This window comes from Homalodisca vitripennis, unplaced genomic scaffold, assembly GCF_021130785.1.
Source record: "Homalodisca vitripennis isolate AUS2020 unplaced genomic scaffold, UT_GWSS_2.1 ScUCBcl_5490;HRSCAF=12228, whole genome shotgun sequence".
Taxonomy (NCBI): domain Eukaryota; kingdom Metazoa; phylum Arthropoda; class Insecta; order Hemiptera; family Cicadellidae; genus Homalodisca; species Homalodisca vitripennis.
This window is the reverse complement of record NW_025781600.1, coordinates 3,958-31,053: the sequence shown is the minus strand read 5'-3', so window position 1 is coordinate 31,053 and position 27,096 is coordinate 3,958. Positions and strand designations below refer to the sequence as shown.

Sequence of the window (27,096 nt, the reverse complement as noted above, 5' to 3'; positions counted from 1 at the left end):
GGCCAGTACCTAGCCAGTATTTATTTAGTTAGTTACATGACCTGAAGGGGAGGATTTCATCTTTAATTCGGATTCGTGGAGGCAACTAAGCCCCCGCCTCCTTCGAAAATTGGCTTTAAATATATTTTTTTAAAATTTCGGCTACAAACTTGAAACAAAATTACTTTTCAAAAATAGTGGGCCTAGAAATTCTACAACCTTTTTCCTCCCCTCAGTTCATAAAAATTACCTGTTAAAAATTTTATATTTACCACCGCCGTACCTGATATATGTTATTTATAGACCAAATTTCTATTTATTGTGTTATTAATATTATATTATTTATTTATTATGTTATTGTTATTATTGGAATTTTATTTTATTGTTGTTATTTAGTTTTTAAGTTACGCGGTGCACCGTGGTGCTGAAGTAATTGTAATTTGCATGGAAATGTTTGCCACCTATTAATTATATATCTTTTACTCGAAATCTTGTCTCTTTGTCTATCTTCCCACTAGTGGCATGTGATTTTTTTTTAATGATTTGCTCCGAGTTTGGGAGGGGCGCGCTTCCGAGGCCTCCTGTCTATTTCGCTTACTCGGAACACTGTATAGACTGGTGTCTTTGTTTTTAAAACTTATTTTCAGTTTATATATTTAAAATTAAATAGTTTAACTTTCTTCTATATGAGTCTAACACAAGTTTGACATTTTTATTTAGAATTTTAAATTTATATTATTATTGTTATATGGCTATTATTATTATACTTGTGTAAAAACATTTGGAATAACATTGTTAATTCTGGAATGTAAAGTGATGATATAAAATAAAGTGTTTATTTAATTGTGTTTTGTAAACCACAGATCAAAACGGTACCCATAAATGTGAAGACTTGATCTGTAACTGTACTGTTTAACCTGAATTGTTTTTTCCCAATCTCTCTCTGTATAATGTGGGTTTTGCTTAATAAATTATGAATATAATGCAACATATATTTTAAGGTTTAAATTGCAGAATTGTGCAATTTTGAATGAATATATTACAATCTACTAGGCAAATCAAATATAAACGGTAATTTTCAAAATTATATTTATTGAATAATATCATACAGAAACTATACCTTCAACATTTTTCAATGTAGTCTCCTGCATTATCTACACACTTCTGCCACCGATTTGGAAGCTTGAATATTCCCTGTTCATAAAAAGATTGAGGGCGAGTTGTTAACCAATCGCGCACGTGCTTTTCGACGTCTTCATTGTTTTCAAATCGTTTTCCTCCAAGTGATTCTTTCAGGGGCGCAAACAAAAAAATAGTCACAAGGGGACAGGTCTGGACTGTAAGGAGGGTGTTTGAGAGTTTCCCAACCCATTTCTTCCAATTTATCCCTTGTCAACAATGCGGTGTGAGGCCTTGCGTTGTCATGGAGAAGGATGACCTCTCTAATGGGCACACCTCGTCTTTTGTTCCGGTAACTGGTTTTTGCTGACTGTAGCATCTGGCAGTAGTAAGCCGCATTCACTGTTCGTTGATCGTGAAGAAAATCAATGAGTAGAACTCCCCTTGAGTCAACAGAAATTGTTGCAAGAACTTTTCCGGCTGAGAGACGAGTTTTGGCTTTCACTGGGCAGCCTTCATCCTTCCTTCACCACTCCTTACTTGCCATTTTCGATTCGGGAGTGTAATGGTGGACCCACGTCTCATCACACGTGACGATGCGCCTCAAAAAATCTTCACCTTCTTCTTAAAATCGTTGCAGAAGTCTCCCAGCAATCTCCGACCTAACCTGTTTTTTGACTGAGGGCACCCCAATCCCACGGTGTGAAGCGACCCGTGCCTAAGGGATGCATGGCGCAGGGGTTGTGCGTCGTAAACGGAGCCCTTGGGGGTTGGGCGCCCCCCCAAGCGTAAATAGCCTTACCTGGTCATGCGGGGCTCTGGCTGGGTGGAACGTTATTTCCTCGGTACTCGTGGGACCTTTTATGGAGTCTTTTAATAAAAAACAAAAAAACACCAACAGATTTAGATCTGGAAGAACTGCAACGGGCAGTTGCATCCGGCACCCAGGCCTTGGATGTATCTGCCTGTTCTTCTAGCGCTACCACCATCGACGACGATGTAGTACTCGATGATGCTAGCGAAAGGGTTGAGTCCATGGACACAGACACTGGGGCATGTGTAATGGACTACAACCTTAAGCTCCCCTTTAAACTGCGCAAGCGTTGGGCGATGGAGCAGAAGAAGGCCGACGGCACCTGGCTTCCGGACAGTCAATGGAGGAGGCAAACGGGCAAGATGTCGGCCAATGAAAGAAGAAAGATGAGAAAACAGAGGGAGGCAGCACCGGAGGCAACTGCAGGTGCGGTCTCTACTCCTATTGAGAAGAGAGGGCGCTCGGGCGGTTCTTCGGCGGAAAAACCCCCTGCCGAGGAGGCGCCCGACCGCACCTCTTGAGCAAGCAGCGCATGCGACGAGTACCAATCCCTCAACGGAGGAGGGATTGGGAGAAACATTCAGGGAGGTTCTGACGGGACATAAGCTAGTCTTGGTCCCTACGAACTTTCCTGAGAGGCGCCTCTCAGAGGAGGAGGCTATGGAACTTCGGGGGCGCATTCTCGACGAGGTACTCTCAGCAGAGGGTGTGTGCCTGCAGTTCAAGAGGTGTTTCCCGGAAAGGGGGGCTCTCGTCATGCTCTGTGGCAGTGACGAGACCAGGGATTGGCTGCGGGGTCTGGCTCCGGGGCTGGGGATCGGTGGCCCTGGGGGAATAGGGGTGATCTGTGGGGACTACAAAGACCTCATAAGATCTACCAAGGTCTTCCTAAGGGTTGATGGTCCCATGGCCGAGAAGGACTCTGCGACCATTCTCAAGGCAATAAAGAAACAGAATGCTGGGATCTCTGTGTCGGACTGGAGGGTTGTTGGAGATGTCCACAGGGGAGATTCCAGAACTCTCGTAATTTTAATGGATGAACAATCTTCAACCACTCTTAAGGGGAGGGGCTGGAGGGTGTTCATTGGTGTGGAGCAGGTCCAGCTGAGGGCGCGGGGTGGGGTGGTTGATCATGGGGATCAAGGTTCTTCAGATCAACCTGCAGCACAATAAGGCTGCCTCGGCTGTATTCTGCAGACGCTTCCTGTCGGAAGATTTCCACGTGGCTCTGATACAGGAACCTTGGATCAGCAAGGGAAAAATATCAGGGCTTTCATTGACAGGGGTGAAAATAGTTAGTGCCCAGGTTGAAAATGCCAGGACATGTATTGTTGTAAGCAACAAGGTGGACAGCATTCCTGTTCTGGAATTTTGTTGCAGGGATCTCGCCACAGTCAGGCTGATGGTGGCTGGTACTGGACGAGCCCCGCTAGTTGCATCATCATATCTACCGTATGATGATGCGGAGTCCACGCCCTCCAGGGAACTGGCTGCCTTGGTGGACCATGTTGGGAGGAGTGGAGCGGAACTGGTGGTGGGATGCGACGCCAACTCGCACAACGAGGCGTGGGGTAGCACCAACACCAATAACAGAGGTAAGTTACTTCTAGAATATATAATGTCCCGTAGTCTAATGATTGCAAATGTGGGACATGTGCCCACGTTTCGCACGAGGACAAGAAGGGAGGTGCTAGATGTGACCATGATGTCGGAGGGTATGGCTGGTCGGATGCATGGCTGGCATGTGTCTGACGAACCTTCCCTCTCTGATCATGCTCACATCTGTTTCAAGATCGGTGAACAGATGCTGGAAAAAGTTCAGTATAGGAATCCGAGGAACACAAACTGGGTATCATACAAGGAAAACCTCAGGGCACGGCTGGATTCTGATTCCACTAATGGGAAACGGATTCACAGCGCGGCGCAGCTTGACGAATCTGCTGACGGTCTAACTTCTGCGATTGTCGGCTCCTTCGATCTCAGCTGCCCGGTTATCAACAAAAACAGATCAAAGGTAGCCTGGTGGAGCTCTGAACTGGCCTCTTTGAGGAAGAGGGTCAGGGCTCTATTCAGGAGAGCCAAAACTTGGGGCACTTGGGACACCTACCATGAGGCTCTTGCACTGTACAACCACAAGGTTCGTACGGCTAAGAGGTTAGCCTGGAAGAAGCTCTGCACCGATATTGACAGTGTGCAGGGCAGTGCAAGGCTGCAAAAGCTATTGGCAAAGAATCCCATCTCGCCGCTTGGTAGTCTCAAGGACGATCAAGGTGTTTACATTACTGAGCCGGAAGGAGTTCTGAAAGTTATGATGGGAACACTTCCCGGACTGTATTGTTCATGAGGGTGAACAACCACCCGAAAGTGAGGGGAGACATGCGGGTCGCGCCACCCATTCGCAGTGGAGTCTGGCGCACCGTATTGTTACCTTCAGTAGGATTGAGTGGGCTATTAACTCATTCAGTCCTTACAAGGCTCCTGGGGGCGACGGGGTGAGACCGGTTTGCTTGCAGCGGGGATTGGACATTCTCCTTCCACAGCTGTGCAGACTGTTCAGAGCCTCCGTGGCTCTCAGGTACATCCCACTATCCTGGAGAGTGTCCAGAGTGGTGTTCATACCGAAGCAGGGGAGGGCGGGCATGGATCGGCCGAAGTCTTTCAGGCCGATATGCCTGTCCTCCTTCCTTCTCAAAACCATGGAGAAAATGGTTGCCAGGTTTGTTTGCGAGGGAGCTCTTCTGGAGCGACCTTTGCATCCTAACCAGCATGCCTACACTCCAGGAAAGTCATGCGACTCGGCCCTGCATCAATCGGTATGCAGGATTGAGAAGACGCTGGCGGCAAAAGAGAGGCTATAGGAGTCTTTTTAGACATTGAAGGTGCCTTTGACAATACAGCCACTCAGGCGATTATCAATGCGGTCTCGGGACGTGGCGTTGATGGTCAGGTGTGTGACTGGATAGGGGCCTTGCTCACGGACAGGGTTGTTGTTTCAACCCTCATGGGAGCAAGTGTTAGTGCGAAGGCTACGAGGGGCTGTCCGCAGGGCGGCGTCCTCTCTCCTCTTCTGTGGAACCTGGTTGTGGATGACCTGCTGAATTCTTTGAATAGCAGTGGTGTCTTTGCACAAGAGTACGCAGATGATATTGTGATTCTTGTGAGTGGAAAGTTCAACACAACAATCACGGAACTGACCAATGCTGCTCTGAACATGGTGGGAAACTGGTGTGATAAGGTTGGCCTCACCGTCAACCCCACCAAGGCTGCCGTGGTTGCCTTTACCAGGAGGCGACAGATGGAGGGCACTGGTCCCTTTCTATTTAAAGGCTCACCCGTTGAGCTGAAGCCTGAGGTCAAGTACCTGGGCGTGATCCTAGATAGGGTTCTAAACTGGGGACCTCATCTAGAAAGGGTCATTGCCAGGGGTAAGTGGTCTCTAATGCAATGCAGACGTGTGATAGGTGGACCCTAGGGAAGCCGAGGCTCTTGTACTGGCTTTATGTTTCGGTGGTCAGACCTGCACTAATGTACGGAGCTGTCGTATGGTGGCCAAAAACGGAAGCCAAGACGGTGGTAGCACGTCTGGCGGGTATCAAAAGGATGGCCTGCCTCGCTATCACAGGGGCTTTTCCTAGTGCGCCAGGCGCGGCTCTGGACTGTTGTCTTAATCTCGCCCCCCCTGGACATTGTCATTCGAGCTATGGCCAGGAAGAGTGCCTACTGTCTTCAGCAGACGGGACTCTGGTCGGGCTGCAGCGGTGGGCACTGCAGAATTGGCACTCTGATACAGGAGGATGTTTTGCACATGATCTCTGATCAGATGCCACAAAAGTTTTCCTTTGACAAACCCTTTAGGATTATTTTACCCTCAAGGGATGATTGGTCAGAGGGGAAGCAACCTCTTCCACCAGCGGAGCTCGAATGGTACACAGACGGCTCTAAAACAAAAAGCGGCACAGGCGCTGGAATTCTGGGAGTGAGACCATGTAGGGAGCTGGTGGTTCCTATGGGTCCGTATCCGACAGTCTTTCAAGCGGAGGTCGCAGCCATTATGGAATGTGCTCGTGAGAATCTTCGTCTGCGATATAGGGGCAAGACGATTAACATTTTCACGGACAGTCAGGCAGCGCTGATGGCGCTGGATTCTTGCGCAATCAAATCCAAACTGGTTTGGGATTGCTATCAGACCGTTTCCTTCCTTGCCAGAATCAACATTGTAACCGTTTGTTGGGTTCCTGGTCATGAGGGGATTCCTGGGAACGAAAGAGCTGATGCCCTGGCCAACCAGGGCTCAGCAACAATTATGACGGGCCCTCAACCATTCTGCGGTGTTCCAAGGTGTGAATCCTCTAGGGTTGTCTCGAAATGGATTCGCGCGGAACATGGGAGAAGGTGGAGGTTGCATCCGGGTTTGAGAGTGAGTAGAATGGTATTACAGTCACCTTCCTCCAAGGTGGCCTCGGACCTTCTCTCATTAAACAGATCAATGTCTTCTAAGGTCATTGGTCTCATTACGGGGCATGGTCACCTGAAGAAGCATCTACACAGAGTTGGCATCCTTCAGGAGGATCCGCTCTGTGGAAGGTGTAATGAGCAGGAGGAGACTGCTGAGCACCTGCTCTTTGATTGCCCTGCAATAGCAAGAGAGCGGTATGCCATCTTTGGTAGCTTGAACAGGGGTGGCGAGTTTTCCCAGGAGGACTTGATAGGTTGTTTTCGGCGGTTTGTTGAACTGCTGAAGTTGTAGACTGGTAGGCCTCATGGTGTTTCCGGGGTGCGCAAAAGGCCCTTGAGGCTTAAGTGCATGGCAGTAGGCGTCCCCCAAGGGGGAAAAACCTGTTTTTGATTTCCGGCCAACAACCTCGGAACCCAGCGAGCACTAATTTTTCTGAAGCCAAGGTGGTCTGTGATTGCAGACTGAACACTCCCGTAGCTGATACCAATTTCCGACGAGATTTCTTGAACAGTTAACTGGCGATCACCTTCAATAAGCTGTCGAACTGCACTAATGTTGTCATCTGTAAGACGACCTTGGGCGTCGACCGTGACTTTCGTTTTCAGCACGTTCTCGGCCATCCCTAAATTCTCTGGCCCACGTATACACTCGATTTTGAGACAGAGTAGTGTCCCCAAACTGTGCCAGCAAACGAATAAAAATTTCCGAAGGCTTAACACCTTCATTTGTTAAAAATTTTATGACGATGCGTTGCGCAACAGATGGATGTACCTCTCGCTCGGTCATGGCTGTACTGAAGGCAGAACACAACGCTAGTGTGAAGCAAGCAGTTCCCCCACTCCTATTAAGCAAAACGACAATCGCCAACAGCCGCATCACGTCCCGAACATGTTTGGTACAGTCAACAGCAAAATTACCGTTTATATTTGATTTGCCCTTGTAATTAACTGACACAATAACATAATTAAATTTATCATCCATTCCGGCTCAAACAGAAGAAAAGTAGATTTCACATATGGATGTTCTGAAAATATAAAAATTGTGACACATTATTAGAATAGAAAGTTAATTTGTGATCCTATGAAAACTCCAAAGGTATACCAGTTAATATATTCATAATACTTTTAAATATTAAAAAACTGTGTCATCTCCAAACTTTACAAGATGAAAATTGTCATGAAATTAGTAAATTCGTTTAAAAAAAAGTGGTCTTGCTTTAGTTGTAGTCAGTCAGAAATTATTGTTTTTGGACATGTATGTTGCTTATAATACTCCTACGTTATTTTATACCTCTTTAGATGGAAGGGCACTATTTGTAGTGTTTGTAAAGTTCTGCTTATTAGGTTCTTTGTTACAGGTAGATATAATTCACCATTTTTCAAGATATTTTACAATACTAAATGTACATTTAAGTGTCAAAAGTCCATATTATTAAGTGTTTGCTGACCGCACTCCACCTCAACAACAAAACCCTCAGCAAGTCCTAAATGGTTAGAAACATTTAACAGCTGTGTTGCTGCTGTCCCAAGCACAAGGATATTACTCCTTTCTTTAACACCATCAATGAGGGAATCAAAATAGTTCTGCATTACTTCGTCTGAGAACCAAAAGTATCATTTTGTTAATTTTGTTTACTAAAATTACTGACCTGCAACTGTAAAACAGCAATTTCATTTTTTAATTTCAATATTTTTTATTACTTGCATCAAGACCTACCTGAGTTTGTCATACTTAAAAACCATGTCACCCTTTCAGTAGGGGGAAATGGATTTTACATACAAATGTAAGATTTTTACATTTGCCTTGCAAGATAATTAACTGTTGTTTTAAATAATCAATCTCATCACTGGCCAAATCTTGAATTTTAAAAGATTTTTCCTCAGACCTTAATTCTTTTTCCTTTTGTAGACTTCTCTGCAATGCGCACATTTCTTCCATTAATTTGATATTATTGGAAGTAGCCAGAGAGTAGGTTCTCTAATTTATGTAGAGAAATTATTTTGCTAATTAGTGTTACAAAGTTCTGCAATATTATTGTGTGTTACCAGGTAGATATCTCACTGGTGGTCAGTCAAGGTACCCATCTTGATTGTCAGATGTTATCTGCACATTTGAACAGATGTTACAGTGTCAATCACCGTTTCCTAACTGACTAAAGTTGTACTTTTAAAGTTTTATAAATTCTTTACTACAATAATTTGATGTTAGAAGCATTATAATTTACTTGTTTTACTCTAACTCACCCTGCATTGAAAACATGTGGTATTTCACACACACACGCACGCACGCACGCACCGCGCACACGCACACGCACACACGCACACGCACACACGCACACACGCACACACACACACACACACCACCCCTAGAGACCTGAGAATGACAATACATACTGCTATTTGGTAACACTGAACACAGACCTGTTGAGTAGATAGGTTTGTGCCACTGCTGTCAAACAAGTGATATCAACCTTTTTACTAAACAATTAAGATTTGATTTCTCCAATTTTTTTAGATATTGACTGAAAGTTTTGGTGTACAATGCATATACCAGATGAGTTCTTGAGTCAATAAAGCTAAACTCCTTATGATGGTTTCGAACAAGATGAAAACGCTCACAAAGTAATTTCTATTTAAAAAGTTGTTAAATATAATAAGAGGAGTGTGTGTATGGATAGAGAAATAACTATTTGAAAATTTTAGTTCAGGAAGCTTATGCTTACTCATCCCGACCAGCCTAGGTACTCTTTTTTTCTGCCCACTACTTACACAATATCCTTCTTACTTATTGATTGTACCAATAAACACAACTTTTCCAAAATGTCCTATCAGTGTGCCAGGATAACAGTATTCTAGAACATTATATTGAGGCTTGGAGGGGCTGAAATAGTTCCACCAGATTCCTTACATAGCTGTCACCAATAAGGACTATCTTACTATTTACACTAGATATTTCTTCTTGAAAATACAGAACATAGCTTGACAACAAAAGGGGTTTACAATATTTATTCTTGAGGCACACAACTTTTTTGTTAGCATTTTTATGACTCTTAGCCATAACTAAAATCTTCATCCTGTTTTTCATATTTTTTGTTTAGAAAAATACATTTTGGAAACTTTAAAAACTTGGTCTTATTTTTGGTCAATAGTAACTAAGCTACAGTAGTGCCCTTTGAAGTCAGGCCTAGTATTAATTGGATCTAACATTATATTTATTTTTAGATTAAGATCGGTATCTTGACCTTGACCTTCATTCGAGCGAAAGTCTAATGTGAAGACTTGTAGTTTGTTTCATAACTAGTACACAATTAGAATTCAGGTTAGCAAGCCTCTTGTCAACCTCTTCATCTGTTAAATATCTACCACTACCATTACAAGATGAATTCAACAATGATCCCATAGTAAAATATATATATTAACAGGTTTATCTGACTGTTCGTCTGTGCAGTTTAAGTCTCACTCCCATGCATCCCTCATGGAGCTGATATTTTTATTGCAATAAAAATACAGTTGATACAAAATGGGTAAATAATTGGAATATAAAATAAAATAATTTTTAATCCAAATTTATTTCAGAAAATTATAAATAATGCAATTATTTAAAAACAAACAGAAATGTTGATTTCTCCGTACATTAAAAGCCGTAGATTATATGTAAAAGGCACAGCAAAAGCATTGATAACCTATTTATGAAAACTGTTAATAATACCAGGACAATTCATTTATTTGCATACAGTAATTTTAAGATAAATAAACTGATCAGAAAATATCTTCTCTTTTCCTTTGTTAGAATTTTTTTGTAATAATAACATAAATATATTAAAAAATTTTCTCACTAACAAGTTTACAATAATTTACATAAAATCAATTATTGTTTTGATATTAAAAGAGGCAAGACAATAGTAAGATTTATAAGACTTGTTATAATGTGATTCAAGCTCTTACTTCATCACAAAAAGGTGCTGCCAATGATTTAAACCACATGGAAACTGACATGTTTATTAACTTGTTTCAACTTCTTGCCACCAAATTAGATATCAGATACAAAAGAAGAAAGCAGCCATTTTAGAGGGGCATAAAGGAAACCAAGTTTGAACCCTACGTACAATACATTGCTAGGGAAGTTGTCATCATTGCTGTAATTAAGTTTCAAGATCTCAAGTGCACTACTCAACATAATTGTCATGTTTCTCCTTTAAGAATTGTTGCTAATGAATGAGCTCAAAGCTTTCAAAATCCAGGTGCTTCATAAATTAGTTTTATGGTGTAATCTTGAAATATTTTTAAGTCTTTAAAAAGAACGTCAAATTATGATTAAGTACTTAAAAAAGAGTTTTTCACAAGTATTTCTAGATAATTATAGCTTATTCAAATGTTCATTTAAAGAGTAAACTTTACTTCAAGAAAATAAGTTTGAAATAAAAACAATATTCATTTAAAAGTGGTGAGACTGGATCTGATGAAGAATAATAATGTAATAACATTTAAAATTTGATAATACACAAAATGTTCTAATTTTCTGAAAATATGATGTGGTACATGTTTTGATGAAGAAAAACATTATAATTCATAAATGTGAATAGTATAGAATAATTTCCACTACGCATGTTTAAGTTATATCTAAATGTCAACATAACATGTACTATAAAAGAGAAATACTTGCATGTTTATATTTATCAACTAACAATCAGAATATTCCAAAATAAATTACACAAGTTGATTAATCCAACAATTATGCACACATTTACTTATATAATCACAAATGTACTTACAAAATACATAAAGAATATATTTAATAAGACTAATTATATCTACAAAATCATAATGTACAAATGTAAAATAAAACCACTGATGATAAAGAAATATTTTCCACAATACTACAGGTGCCGGCATTGTTTTTTTTACACAGCCTTCCCTTACGTGTTGTGATGTGCTCTTTGTTTGCTTGGGTTTAGTCTCACCAATCTGGACTTTATGCTGTTATTGACAAGTTCATCGCCACACTATAGCTTTTGCACATTTTATCCTTATGTATTAGAATTTTTTTACATCTGAAGGAGAGGGTTGATTTCAATCAAACAGATGTTCTATTTTTGTAACATACAACAATAGTAAATGTCCAAAATCCTTTCATTCTTTCAAATGACCTATATTCAATAACACAGACCAAGCGATCATTTCATCTTGTAACATTCTTTGCATTGCAGATTCATCACTATTACCAATACAGAAAAAAACAAAATACACCACTGAAATAAACATTTCTTTCCGATTAATGAGGTATATGAATCATGATAATGGTATTGACACATGAATTAAAACAGATCTGTAAAATGGGGATACACCAAATCGATTGTAGTCCATTGGAATTTTTTGTGCGCAGTTTAGATCAACTTCAATTGTCCATTGTTAGTTCAAGGGTAAACCAAAAACATAACTCACTTTCTTTACTCTACACACCTTTATCATCTAACTGGTTAACCATGTATAATTTACTCCTTATTATTCTCTTATCCACATACATCAATGAACTGCAGCTTAACAATCAATTGATTTAACACTCAAAGTGTTATATTCATAAAGAGGAATGTTTATGGTGTGTTACAGATATTACAGGTTTATTAAATATTTATGTTTGTAAAGTAAAACGTACGAAAGATTCCTTTATGTACTGACAAAACTAGAAGTACTAATTTGGAACATTGTGAGAAGTTCAGTCAGCATGGTGAGAATCAGCTGACACTATCAGCTATTAGTGTGTTTTACTTGGTATAATTTTCTGTTTTTAAAATTGTTCTAATTTTTGTTCATGCTTTAGTGCAACATTTGTTACTCAGAAAAAATTTTGAAACATTTTGTATATTTTGGAATTTAATAAAGTTCAATAAAAATACCTCATCAATTATAACATTTTTTGCTTGTTGCTCTTGATCATCTCTCCAGCTCATAGCTCCTTAGTGGATGAGTTCACAGTCCAGTATATCACCCTGCCTGGTTTCACAGTTTAGGTATTGGTCCGCCATATTATCAAAGCTGAATCAGGGCAAAGTGGTTCAAGTTACCACTGTGTCCCACCTCTAACCACTTCCTTTATGAGACATAATTTGCTAACTGGCGCTTCGTGTACAGCAAATTTCATGTCAGTGGTTGTAGGCGTTAGGGTGCTGAAAATTGACGTTACTGCACAAATGTTTTGCCACAATATTGCCTACAGTGGACGTTGTGATGAGGTCCTTGGTCTTTTGCCTATGGTTGCTTGCCTGTCTCATTCGATAGAGGTGTAGTAGAAGACATGGATGAGCCTTTATTGTTGGCTCTCTAGGTATCTGAGATTAGACCAATTGGACCCTAGTCCAGCTGGGTGTCTCCTGGCATTATGGTGTGGCCCTCTCATGCAAATGTGTCTACCATCCTGCGATGGAGCCCCAGTGTACATGATAGATGTAAGTCCTACATTGTCCTGTGGATGAGTTAGGTTAGTTGTCAGTTCTTAGATTTTAAACGTTGATGTGTATATATTTTATTAGCATTAAAAAAAATCATTTCTAGCCTAGTTTTAGTATTTAGAGTAGTGAAGGATGAAGCCTGTAAATTTTTCCTGACTGTTATTTGTTGAATTGTTAAACTAAAATTAATTATTTAATTTTTTAATATTTTGTCATTACTAGTGAGACTTGCACCTTTTTTGAAACTTGTTAAATAACCATTCAACCTTTTAGATTAGATGATAAAATATAAGAGCAAAACAAAGCCCAAAAATATTACTTCAAAGGTGAAAATTAAAAAGCGAATTGCTTAGTTGCGAGTATTGTTTCTACCAAAATTTTGTATGAACGCGAAATCTGAGCGGTGAAAAAACACACTCAGTAAGTTTTACTTAACATTTATGTCACTTTTTAGTTTTAATGCTGCTTTTTTGTAAAAATGGAATAAAAGTATAAAAACTGAATAAAAGTTTTATAATTGGCATAAATACTTAAAACATAAAAACACAAAATTACTTTAAAAATCCAACAGTAACCATGACAACAATGTCACTTAGTTCAACTATTATAACAAACTTTTACATTGTTAGCCAATTTAACTGCTATTTTAAATCCCCAAATTGCCAGGATTTTGAATGACCTTTTCCTTTAAAAATAAGCACCAAAAAAGTGCAAGAGGCAGCCAACACAAGATGTTATAAACTTCTTCTTGAGATAATAATTCAGGATTAATACCACACCTATGTGAAACAGCAAGTAAAATTAAGAAATCCCAACAGAACTTATTTTATTGTTATTTGTAATAACTGGGGTATAGATCACAACTTAAGTATTTTTTTTCCGTTTGGATAGGACAAAAAAGTTAAAGAAACCAATTAGAGTTGCATACTATACATGAAGTTTGTTATACTCCAAATCATAGCAGCACAACCAGGAGATTTACTCCAAAATACTTGAAATGCTATTACTATTATTATTAAGTATTGCTATTTGGGTGCAGTGATTTTAGTTATTTTCTTATGTTACTCTTGTTCCAAAGATGTATAAAAAAAACAAAAGAGATTTTTTTCTCACAGAAAATTCCTGTAAGACCCAAACTAGTGTTATTACTTTAATCATTACTTGAAAGTTTAATTTTGTGTTAATTATTTGGAAATAATCAAAAGTTTGTTGTAAAATAATCATTTACAAAATAACATAAATAATGCCTGGCTGAGATATTTTTATTTCTTTTTAAGGTTAACTAATAATTATATTATACTATTTACAGTAGGCCATACCCTTTTCTAGGTGCAAGTAAATTTTTTCTTCATTTCTCCAAAATAAACAATGAACGGTTTGACAGTTATTTTTACATATACAATAAAAGTTACAGAGTTCTTAGCCCTTCACACGCCAGTAATAAATCCAATAATTTTCCTGTAATGCCAAAACAAGTACAAATTGTTTGTTTGGTAAGCTTAAAGCTAATTTTTTTCATAGCTAAATTATCAAATGTAAAAGCAAAAAATGTATCATCAAACAGGGTATTTTATTTAAAATTAGCGTATTTAATAATACAAATAAAAAAGAACTATTTACAAAACTGTTTATTTCAAAAATATTTTCTACTTCGTTGTAAAATTTTACTATAAAATAAGAGAAATATTTCAAACTAATCACAACACTACCACATGATGAAGAATAATAACGAGATACGAAGTAGACATACACTCGTGACAACTGAGAAAGGAGTCATTCATGCCATGGATAAGTTTGGTTATGGCTCTGGGAGCAGGTGGTTGGAGTTAGACAAAGAGCGCTCGAGTGCAGGACGTTTATATATACTTCCTTGGCAACCGCAATAAGCATGCACCGGGAATTGAATTTCGTAGGCCTTTTGTGAACTACAAAATTCTCCAAGAGAATTTATAATATCGGATATAACTGTATTTGGCGTTTTGGTCAACGTCTGCCATTCTAATATATCAATCTACAGCGGTGGGAAGGGTTAAGAAATGCCATGTAAACTTTCAATGTACATTTAAGAAAAATGTAATTAAATTTCTTTTCTAAGGTAGGTTATAGAACCCACTGTTATAAAACTATATAGTTTGCAACTAAAAATTGTGAGTTATTGCCTATATTGTAATTAAAACTTCATGTTCATTACCTAACAAATTAGTCAGACACAAGAACCCAAACTGAAGTTGTTTTTCAATTTCATTCATTTAAATTTCAATACCTTTTTAATATATCATTGGAGATTTAACATTAAAATGCATAGTTTCATTTTATAATATTTGCAAGACGCATGGTAAAATCTAAAACAGTTATAGGCATTCACAATATGCTTAACAACTAACTAAACAAAAACAACATGAATATAGCTCTTAAAATACAAAAATATATACTTTGGAATAATAAATTAAGTAAGAAACTAGGCAGGAGAGTCGACTAGCTGCGAAGCTTCTGAAGCCTACTCTGCATCTCTTCCAACTCTTCTGGGTCCTCGACCTCAGCAGAAGTTGACTCTGTGACTGACGCTGCTGGTAGACTGTCTGAGACCACGGCCGGTGCTTGACCCAGTGCTCCAGCGGTCAGCTCCCAGAGAACCTGCCGCAGATATGCATTAGAAACAATTTCACATTTGCATGATACAAATATATAATTTTACCTCTACCAATCATAGCTAACTAATTATAAAAAAAAGCTGATCTTGAAGATTTTCTAGCCAATATTACAGGTGAAATACTTCATTTGCTGCTGAACCACATACAGGGTCTGTATAATAAGTAACCGGACTGACTTCAGGAAATTTTTTATTGGCAAAATATGTACAATTTTTTTTTAGAAATCTTCAAAGTAGTCCCCATTGGAGTCGATAACACGCTGATACCGTATTTTCCAATCCCTGAACGCTCCCTGGAAGTCGGCAACCTCGATGTTGTCTAGAGCCCTCGTCGTAGCACGTTGAACGTTTTCCAGACTCCCGAACCGCGTCCCCTTAAGGTGTCTCTTGATCTTGGGGAACAGAAAGAAGTCCGGTGGTGCCATATCCGGGCTGTAAGGAGGCCGTGGCAATGTTGCTTCGACTGTTTTGCCAACTGTTCGGTGACGAGCAGGCAGGTGTGCGACGGTGCATTGTCGTGATGGAGAATCCACGAATCGGCAATCTCCGGACGGACTCAGTGAACCCGGGCGGTTAGTCGACGGAGCACCTCTCTGTAGTACTGGCCGTTTACAGTTTGACCGGGTGCCACAAACTCTTTGTGAACAATGCCTTTCACGTCAAAGAAAGCAATGAGCATCGACTTCACCTTCAATTTGCTCATGCGCGCTTTTTTCGGACGTGGTGACGCCGGTGTGTGCCACTCCGAACTCTGCCGCTTCGTCTCAGGATCGTATTAAAAAACCCACGTCTCGTCTCCTGTAATAACGTGGTTGAAAAACTCTGGTTCGGTTTGCAGTCAATCAAGGATTTCCGAAGCGACAGCAACACTTCTTTTGCTCATCAGTCAGGTGTTTGGGTACCAGCTTCGCGCAGATCTTCCTCATGCCCAGATCGTTCTTAATAATGTTTTGAACGGTCATCTTATCAATTCCGACCTCATCTGCGATAGCCCGAATGCTCAGATGACGATCACTGTTCAACACATCACGCACTTTTTGCACATTTGTGTCCGTGTGACTCGTTGATGGAGGACCGACGCGCTGTTTGTCATGGACGTCATCGCGGCCCTCCCGGAAATTTTTGTGCCACTGAAACACCTGAGTTCTGGACAGAGCATCCTCACCGTAAGCCTCTTGAATCATTTGAAGAGTTTCCGTGGCCGTTTTCTTGAGTTTGACACAAAATTTAATGCTAAAACGTTGCTCGATCGTACTCTCCATTTTCACTCCGACAGGGTAACTGAACATGCACTCCGCTCTCGCTCGATACTAACTCTCCAAGCGCTTGGAGGCAACTGCTGCAGCCCGGTTCCCTTTCACTAGACCCCCCACCACCACTACAGCACCAGATACCGGTTAGCAGACGCTTTGATGGAGCGGGGCAGGCTCAGTCCGTTTACTTATTATAAAGACCCTGTAAATTGATTAACTTCTTGCAAGCCTCAAAATATAGCCACTTCTTTAGTTCTTATTTAGTATACCACATCTCTATGCTTTGTGTGATTTGCAAATCCTGTGGAGGCAATTATTTTAACTTTTTTCTTCCCTGTGAATGTGAGATGCTAACTGTTAACTATATTTTTCTCTATAATACATATTAATTATAGTGGAAGAATTTTTTTTTAAAGTGTAGTTTCATTCATTAATTATAAAATGAAGGAGATAAGGGAGTCTCTTTGAAGTCAGATTATAAGGATTATGTGATAAGTTGTCACAGGAAAAATTATTGAAGATTGTAAACAAGCAAAAGCTTATGCTGTAATGGCCTATAAAACAGCAGATATCACTGGAAAAGAACAGCTTTCTATCGGATTGTGGTTTTATGATGAGAATAAAGAAAAAATCAGAAAGGAATTTGTAGACTATGTTGAGCTAAATCTCAAGACACCCCTAAAATCGCTAGCACAATTAAGAGCTTTTTACTTGATCAGAATCTTTCAACAGAGAATTGTGTTAGATTTGGATTTGATGGATGTTTTACAATGACTAGAACAGAAGATAGTATATAGTCCATTTTGAGGAAAAAGTACAATATATCTTTCTGCTCCATCCACAAACTAAATCTTGTGGTCAATGATGCTTGTAAACTACTGGAAATAAGAAACTTAATTGCAACAGTTAAGATTACAATATCCTTCTTTCGTGAGTCACCACCCCGTAGAAATACAGATCCTTATCTATAAAAACCATGAGACCAGATAGTTTGAGAAATACAAGAGCATTAGAAAATTTTCAGCAGAATTAGCGCTAGAACATCTCTTGGTCGTAAGAAACTATGCTACAACAAAATTTGTCCAACGATTGCACTGTGCAGTTACTAAACCAATTTTCTTCATAGGTTTAATCATGATTGCAAAGAACTTGTGATGTTGGAACCCGTTGTGAACGCTCTACAAAGTTAAAAATATGGATTTTGACTATGGTGAGGTAACATATTGGTTAAAACTTAGATGTTATCAAGAAGGACGAAAAGAAATTGAATTTGTTTCCAATGAATTACTTAAAAAATAACATAATATCACAGAGATACAGCGTTCAGTCGTCCACGAATTGTTTAAAAGAAAATACACAGAAGTAGTAATCCACCATCTGAGACTGCAATTGAATACTAGAGATGGTCATTGATCATCTTTTATCTTGACTCCCTTAAATTTGTCATTGAATGTTAGATTTTCACACGAAAATACACCTGCTACCTTATCCTATCTTCATCCTTCATATATGCCAAAACTTACTTCAAAATATTTGGGACAAAATACAAAGTCTTTCATTACATTTTATGAGTAGGGTGATATTTTTGCAGAATTAGATTTGTGGTATAATCTGTCAAAAAAGAAAAATTTAGCAGGATAAAAATGGAAGGATATTGCAGTGGCTGTACTTTTGGAGGAGGCTAATATTATCGCCCTGGAACAAGGAATGCACTCCTCATTTTAAGTGATTTCTTATCCATTATGGCTAATGTTGAACAATATTTCAGTACCCTTCCAAGAGTAAAGACCTGGCTGAGAAGTACAATGAGAAAGGGCAGATTGAATGGGTTGTGTTTGATGGGTATATTTAAAAATTTTTAAAGGAAAATCAGGATAGGATTGAGAGAAAAATATACTAGTATAAGACATGTAACTAGAATACAAATATTTGTTTCAGGCAAATAATTGTAATAACATAGTTCATAAAGCAATTTTATAATTATACACAATTTTCTTTAAATTTTGGTTTGATACTTCTTTTGTATGCTAAAATTTTAAAACCTGAACGGCCTTGGCTTGCCCTCTCCCCTAGTTTTGATCCTGGGACTTGAAAGTGAGTCTAATGGTGTTTCTATATTTTATGTATATTGATAATATACATTTTTTCAGATTGTCACAGTAGGCTTCAGAAGTGACGGCCATACTATGTTCTTTAAAGTCAACGAGTGGGATTTCTTAGCACTCCAATAAACTGGGGCCATAACTTTCCTAGCTGACAATGTTTTCCTTCATTCTTTTTATTTTATTTTTTAATTCATTGGTACTTACGTAACAAATTGACTAGTTTTAGAATACATTTTTCCATATTTGTAAATAAGCTAAATTGAAAAACAGTATTTTCTTTATTCAGTTTTAATATGCAGTATACAAAGGCCAATATTTTATAGTAACTACTGAAAAATCAATCTGTACTTTACAGATATAGCCTATTATTGCTGCCAAAGAACTAAAGGTTTGCTTTTGAAACGAGTAACTAGTTAGTTAATAAATTGTTGAATGGTATCTGATTCCTCCTATTCATTTGCCACACTGGTAAGACTCAGTTCTCTACGTTTCTCAGGTATAAAAAGGTAATGCACAGAAATTTCCTTTTGAAACGAGTAACTAGTTAGTTAATAAATTGTTGAATGGTATCCGATTCCTCCTATTCATTTGCCACACTGGTAAGACTCAAAGTCCTCTACGTTTCTCAGGTATAAAAAGGTAATGCACAGAAATTTCCTTTTGAAACGAGTAACTAGTTAGTTAATAAATTGTTGAATGGTACCCAATTCCTCCTATTCATTTGCCACACTGGTAAGACTCAAAGTCCTCTACGTTTCTCAGGTATAAAAAGGTAATGCACAGAAATTTCCTTGTGAAACGAGTAACTTATAATAAACAAAACACATGGTTATGACCTCACGATAATGCAATGAATTTGTTGAATATTCTGATAAAAATGTCTCCAGTCCTTAGTATATTATGTCGCAAACCAGTGGAACTGAACACAGTAACCTGAAGTTATCTCCAAATCATCTTTATAAATTCATACATAAGGAAATAAGATTTATTGACATAAGAATTGAGTAAACGGAGTACAGAAATCAAGAGTACTGGTATATCAAGAGTTTACAATATCCTTTAACCAGGAATGGGCTAAAAGTATTAAGTTACAATGGTTTTCTTAATTGATTTAGAAAGTAAGTTTTTAGATGTTACTGCAGCGCTACTGTATGTGTACAAGAGTTTTATTCATGAATTACTCACTAACAACTTAACAATTAATTTTTCTAGCTAGTCAATATTTATCATTAGATTTACAATAGAAATAATTCAAATAATGGAATAATACCAAATTTTTATCATGCAATTATAAAAAAATAAGTCAAGTAATTGTGTTGTTGCGAGAAAATACTTGGTATTATACAGTTGGTGACATTCAAAGGTTAATCTAAAAGTTCAGTTAAGAGCAGTTTAATTTTACCATACAGCCCAATGGCAATGGCTGATTAACAATCACTGAATTTGCTCAATATAAAATGTTCTGTTGTCAGTTTTTGAAGTGTTTATTACAAGAAAATACTGTAGTTTTATGGCTACCATTGCCAGTGCAAAGTTACTTTTAAGAGATTTCGATAATCCATTAATTGGTGTATACTTATTTAAAAGTGGATAGAAACTAATGTAAACAATGTTTTTGTACTTTCTTTAACATTATATTTACTTTTTCTTGTATTTAGAGAAGATTATTCAATAGGAAATAGTGCATCCATGTTGAAAGATAAATGAAAAATACTTCAAATGTTACATAGAAAACATTTCTTTGTCATCAAAGAAACTGAAATAAGTTTATATCACAACTTGTAAACTTTTAAAACAAAATGCTTTTAAAATGTTTTGTTTCAATATAATTTAAAAAAATAAACTTTATATTCAATTCTACAGAGGATATAGTTAGAATAAAAACACAAACATCATATAAAAACACAAACATCATACTATACTACTACTAAAGTATAAAAACCTGCTATGTAGAAAAATAAAAAGTGACTAGAACAAGAAGAATAATACAATCTGTGTGAATGCTATTGAAAAGCCTCTATGTTGTCAATGTAAAAATGTCTAAGATAATTCTCACCTTATCCACCTCCTCCTGGGCTTCCTCCTCCATATCTTCAATCCCGTCATCCATCACTCCCTCCAGTGTTTCCTCCATCATCTCCTCTATGATGCCAGCCTAAAACAAATATTTCCATAGAGTATTACTACATTATACTTGGAGAAAGAAGTTAATTTGTAGAAGTTGTCTCAAAAGAATAGTACTCATTTAAACTATTAGGGTAAAAACGATTAGATTTTGATCAAAGAAAACCTGGGCACTGTTAATATCCTCCTATTATCAAGTAAACATACATAGAACATGGATCATGAATATATTAAAACCATCACTATTAGTTTTGGTAGTCTGGCATTGGTCTATTACATCTTACACCTTGTTACAAATACTAAACAATTACATCCATTGACTTAGGCTGAAGTCTTTGTCTTTGCCATTGGTCGAACATAGTGGTCACATCTTTTGAAATATTTGGTGTCGCCACTTATTTCTTCAAGACATAAGTGTTACAAAATGTTGAATCGCCATGTACCCCTATTTCTTTTCTCTGATCAACCAACAAAAACTGGGTGTCTGGGGAATGGGGTAAATTCATTTGGTGAATGAGTAATCACCAATGGATAAGGAAAGTCAGGGGCAGCACTGCCTCGTTGGATCTCACTCAAGACCAATAATGGGTATATCCATAACAGCAGTTGGTCAGGCATGACTAAATAACTCAATAATTTGTTTAATGTAAAATTTGGCAAAAAAAAAAACCACACTAAATCACCATCGACAAGGAAATTGCTGTCGCTAGTATGAACAGCTACAGAGCGTCAGCTGTAGTTGATACAAAACTGATTCTCACTGATTGGTCCCGTTAGACTTGTCTTCAACCAGAGACCAAGGATGGTGAGATACGTTTTGCATAGACCAACTTAAAAAAACTTTTCCATTAATTAATTAGGGTTTAGAACAATTAAATATACATAAATCAGTAAAGATAACACGATTTTCACTCATAAATTATGCTTTAACTTACATTATAAGTAACGTCCGTCTATAGTGTACCTTGCATGTATATAAGCATGTTACTTTCTCATTAACCAAAGTCAACTATATGGGCCAGTGGAAAACATGAAACAAAGTGTTGTTACAAAGAAACGTTACAAAAAGTAATAAATAAATATTTTGTTAAGGAGTTTGTAAATCCTAGTACCATATAACTTGTGTTGATATATCTGATGAAGAATTTAATCTTCCTAAAGGCGCTATAAGCTGGCTATTAAAGAAGCAAAAAGGTGGAGTAATGAAAATTATATAGAAAACTCGGTCAATACATGTAGTAAATAAGCAAATTAGAATATTAACCAATTAAATTTTAATAACTTTAATAATTTTAATAGCTTGCTAGAGTGGCTCATAATAATGAAAATGAGATGCTTAACACAGCTATTGAAAACCAATCAGAAGCCATCACGGATACTGTTTTAAATTTGGACAATAAGGACTCTTACACAAATAAATTAAAGAATAATTTACCTAGTAACAATTTGGTAAGTAAAGACATATCTGAACTATGCCTAGTTCCTGGAAAACATAGTCAGCCTATATCGAAAACTAAACTTATGACTAATGTAGTTTGATATGTAGGTCATAGTTTGAATCATAGTTATAATAAAAGAATACAATTTACTGATGAGCTAGAAAACCCAACCAGTGCACCCAAGTTAAGCTATACATTAGCTGATAAGGAGAAGATGGTGAGTGGCTAGAAGCTTACAGTAGGTCAAGTAAGAGGTCTAGGCTTGGCACAAGTGTTACTGGGTGTATTTAAGAAGTTACACCTAATTTACACAGCAAAGGCCAAACAGTATTGGATAAAAACCTAGAAATGGGTTTAATGGTGGCACTGGTGAGGAAATCTAATTATAAAATACTATAATTGTAGCATAAATAACGATAATAAATTTTCAGGTAAACAATTATTCATAAATATGGGTATATTTTTCTAGGGGGATCTATTTGATTATAAGTGACAAAAACAAATAAATAAAAAGAAATCAAAGTTTTGATTTAGTAGTTAGTCCACAGACATCATATGTATTGCAAATAAAAACAATAAAATATTTACATCATAGTTGTAAAAACAATTAGGCTAATGTTTATATGTTACAGAACATCTATGGACCAGATGCTCTCTGCTCTTCAACTGAGATCCATCTTTCAAAAACGATTGGTACGCCAAAGAGGTTCAGCAATCGACTACGACAAATGGCAGCCAGTGTGAACCGTTCAGTGCTCACCCAAGCAACTACTAAGTCATTGGGACTGTGACACATCGCTTCGGCTTCGATCTAGTAGTAGTGGCAGTTGTTTGCGATCGTTGTTTCTGCATGTAGTGGTCAGCCAGCTCATGCTCATTCGAGTAAACCACTCAATTTAATTTAGTGTACTACTAAATCGCGCAAAGACCAATCGCCACAATTAGGCTTGCATAATTCCTAATCACATGTAAACCTGACCTTACGACATAGTTAAGGCGACGATGCATGTTGATTCATTTAATTGCAAGCTGTAGAGATTTTCATAGTTTGTACATTAAATTCATGGCTTAATTACAGCTTCACGGTTTTCACAGTCAGGTGGAAACCCTGTATCTTATGCTTCCTTTCCAAATTTATCAGGTAGACAGTTTTGATAAACATAACCAGTGGACTGGAAATATCTCCATAGATAGATAGTTCTTCAGAAATATCTCCATTTCTCTCTAAGATAGTGTAATAGGATATCTGGTATCATCGTGTTGGTTCATTGTTTGGTACAGATTTCTGTATTTTTAACTAGTAGTTCCTGCTGTTTCGCACACAATTTTATAGGTTTTGTACCAGTATGAGCACTTATGATTCAAGTGAATTATATTTACGATGCCAATGATGAGTTTGCCTTCTTCCCACAATCAAGAAAATATGTTAAAAAGTATATATTTATGGTCTTTGTAATTTACTCCGATTTCAGTATTTTTTTGTTCCATAGCTGATTTTGCCCCTTTCCCAATCCAGAAAACATACATAAATACGGCTCTGAGAAGCCTACTTCTTTTAACTAATTTAGGTTTCATAAGTCTTTAAATGTAAAGTAAAAGTTAGACTATATTGTTACATATCTGTACTGCTAGCAGTTATTTGCTGCAAATTTAGTAGGTGTTGCACATGTATGACCACTGCTGGTTTGAGAGAATTATATTTCCAATGCCAATGTTGAGTTCACCTTGTTGCCACGATCAATACATTAGTTCCAAAGCACAGTCCAGGAAACTTTCATCTAGCATAGTTCTTTCCAACAGCTTCAAAGGGAGTTTTCGGTCATATTGTAACCATCTTATTTTTTAGGATAGATAGATGAGTATTTACATAATCGTTGAAATCTAAAACTGCATGAAATACATTGGTTATTCTTTGGAAAATGTATTTACTATAAATGTAAACAAATTGAAAATAATTGACAATGTTCCATGAACAGTTGATCACATTAGATATGCTCTTTTAATTTATATTTCACAACTTTAGAGACCAAGATAGAATTTTTCACTACTTTAAAGACGAGTGGTGCATAGCCCAGAGTTATTTTCGAAATAAGAATAGGCCTATATTCATCCCAGGGACTGTAAGACTGTCCATGTAAACTTTCAGTACAAACGGTTAAATAGTTTATGCGTGACAGCAAACAAAACAAACAAACAGACACTTTCACATTTATAATATTATTAGGATGTAACAACAATTGATGTATATTTAAGACTGCCCATGCATATACAAGTAATGTAGACCACAGATGTGAGCAACCGCCTCAGTGGCACTTTTATGAAGTGTATTTTATGGTGGATTAAACTATGCTTCTTTTATATATTTTAAAATTTATTTTGAAATGTCATACAATATAGCATCATAACACATCTTATTTGCAAAAAGTATAAACAATTCTAATTATTATTAAAAAAATTGGTTTGTGTATTAGAAATACTTGAAATTGCTGAAAGAGGTAATAACAAAATTAGGACGCAATAAAAAAATTAGCAAAAAAGTATTTTATTACAGAGTAAGTGACCTTTAACATATAAAAAAAATTCAATAAATGGACAATTCTCCTTAAATTAAAATTATGCATGTAGTATTTTAAACTCATAAAAAGGCCTTTATGTCTAACACCATAAGAAAATTTCTATTGTACCCTTATATCATTATGAGAAAAGGAATTTGCTAATATTGTTTAATTATTGAATTTTATGCTTATGATAAAATTATACCATTGTAATGCTTACTCTCATCATCTCCTTGGAGAGTTCCCTCATGGTAGCAGCCACCTCTGGCACTTTAATCAGCCTTTGGATGGACTGCATCACTTCGGTTGACTTTTGTAGAGAGCCAGAAACTCTTAAAGTGGCTGTAAAAAGGTATATGGCACTAAGTTGTTATTTTGTACTTTATACTCAGCAAGTTCCTAGATAAAGATCATTAGCTGGTCAGTTATCTTCCACTGTAACAAGGTAGAGTTGTAATAAATACAACAGACACCAACTATGTAGCATTAAGTACCATTACATGTTAAAATAATTTGAAAGTTACTTATTTTACCCAATGTTTAAATTTTGGGACATAATTCCCAAGAACACACAAACAAACCTAGAGTTTGTTACTTAAACCTCGTTTTCACAATTCTTAAAAATGGTTTTGTAAAATACATAATTTATTAGTATTAAAAAAAAATGTCATACAGTATATCAAAATACAAAAAAGATAAAGTAAAGTAAAGATGTCTTATTTTACCAGATGAAGTTAGGGCTAAGAAGCCCTCTCTAACACAACCTGGAGACAAACGGCTTAAAGGTGAAATGGCAAGGCAGGTGGACTGTTTGCAAGGACAGGATCGTTCAGCGGTCACCTATCCAAGCAGCAGCCACACTCGACGTTGCTTGATCTGGTTATCTTGCGATAACCGTTGTACCCGATATATTGTGCCATTGGCAATACAATGAAGTTTTTTATGTATGGAAGGTAACTTAAGTTTTACTATTATTTATAGGCTCACAATAAATTATAAACTTTTGAGAAAAATCAAAATTGCTTGGTACCACTGAGTAATAAAAAAGAAATATTTTCAATAGATTCTGAAATTATTGATCATTAAAAGCATAGTAGACAGATTGATCTCTCACCTAGTGGATTATTTTGAGCAACACAACAATTTAAAAATTATATCTGTTGAGTAACAACTGTACTTTATAACAAGAACATAAGAGCACTTTTCCTTGTTTTGATATGGATGTTTACTGCTTCCAATTATTATAACAGTAAAATTATTAAAATTATATAAAGTGCAAAATCAATGAAGCTATTTTCCATGCACTAAGCAACTGAGGTTATTTATAAAACTAGTCTATACTTCTAAAATATAATGAAGTGATGATTTTTAGTTTAGAGCCTTAATCAGTTTAAGAAAAGAGAAACTATACATTAACATTTAAAATTATAACTCACCAAGCTGGTTCTTCATCTGCAGCTGAATAGAGTTCAGATGAGCTTTTGAAGTATGAATTTTAGTGATTGCCTTACGAGCTCTTAACACTTCCTTGGCTAAAATGATGCAGACACTTTTATCACCTTTCTTTGCCGCTTCTTTTAATGATCGCTTCACTTTTTCTTCTTCTCTCTGTATTGCTATGAAATCATAATGTGAAAATACAAATGTATTAAAATACTGATATTAATGGAAAAACTTTAATACAATCTAAAAAATACCAACTTTAATTGAATTAGCAAGGGTAATGTAGTTTGTTTCAGAATAAAAATAGAGCAATATCGTCTGAAAAAGCATTTGTTTCCTTTAAAATTTAGTTCTAATAAATCGTTTATAAACATTAAGAAAAGGGTAGCAGAGGTAGTTGGCCCCTGTGGAACTCCAGTCTGCACAAAAAGTAGATCATGGACATTGTTGTTGATTTTTACTAGCTGCCGTCTTCCAGTAATAAAACTATGATACCAGTTCAAAGCAATGAAAAATACAAAAATTACTTTAAAAAAAACTTTACAGCTACTTAACATTGTAAGTTGCATTTAACAAAAGTGCATTTAAATCCCAGTGATTTAAAGGATTAAAGTGCAGAAAATACCTTTTTTAATCCAAATCAGAATAATTTACATGGTTACAGAATCGCTAAGTAGAGACTATGGATACAGCCAGCCACTATGCAGGACCTGC

General features: G+C 37.0%; 1 protein-coding gene across 1 annotated transcript; it reads right to left on the bottom strand.

Moving 5' to 3' along the window:
* Positions 1-9,919: 9,919 nt before the first annotated feature.
* Positions 9,920-26,555, bottom strand: LOC124373410 (charged multivesicular body protein 3-like; the record flags this gene model as incomplete). Its single annotated transcript, XM_046831783.1, is given in 4 exon segments — positions 9,920-15,447; positions 20,878-20,976; positions 25,160-25,281; positions 26,376-26,555. Coding segments are annotated over 4 exon segments (560 nt in total), but the record flags the coding sequence as incomplete, so codon positions are not given.
* Positions 26,556-27,096: the final 541 nt, after the last annotated feature.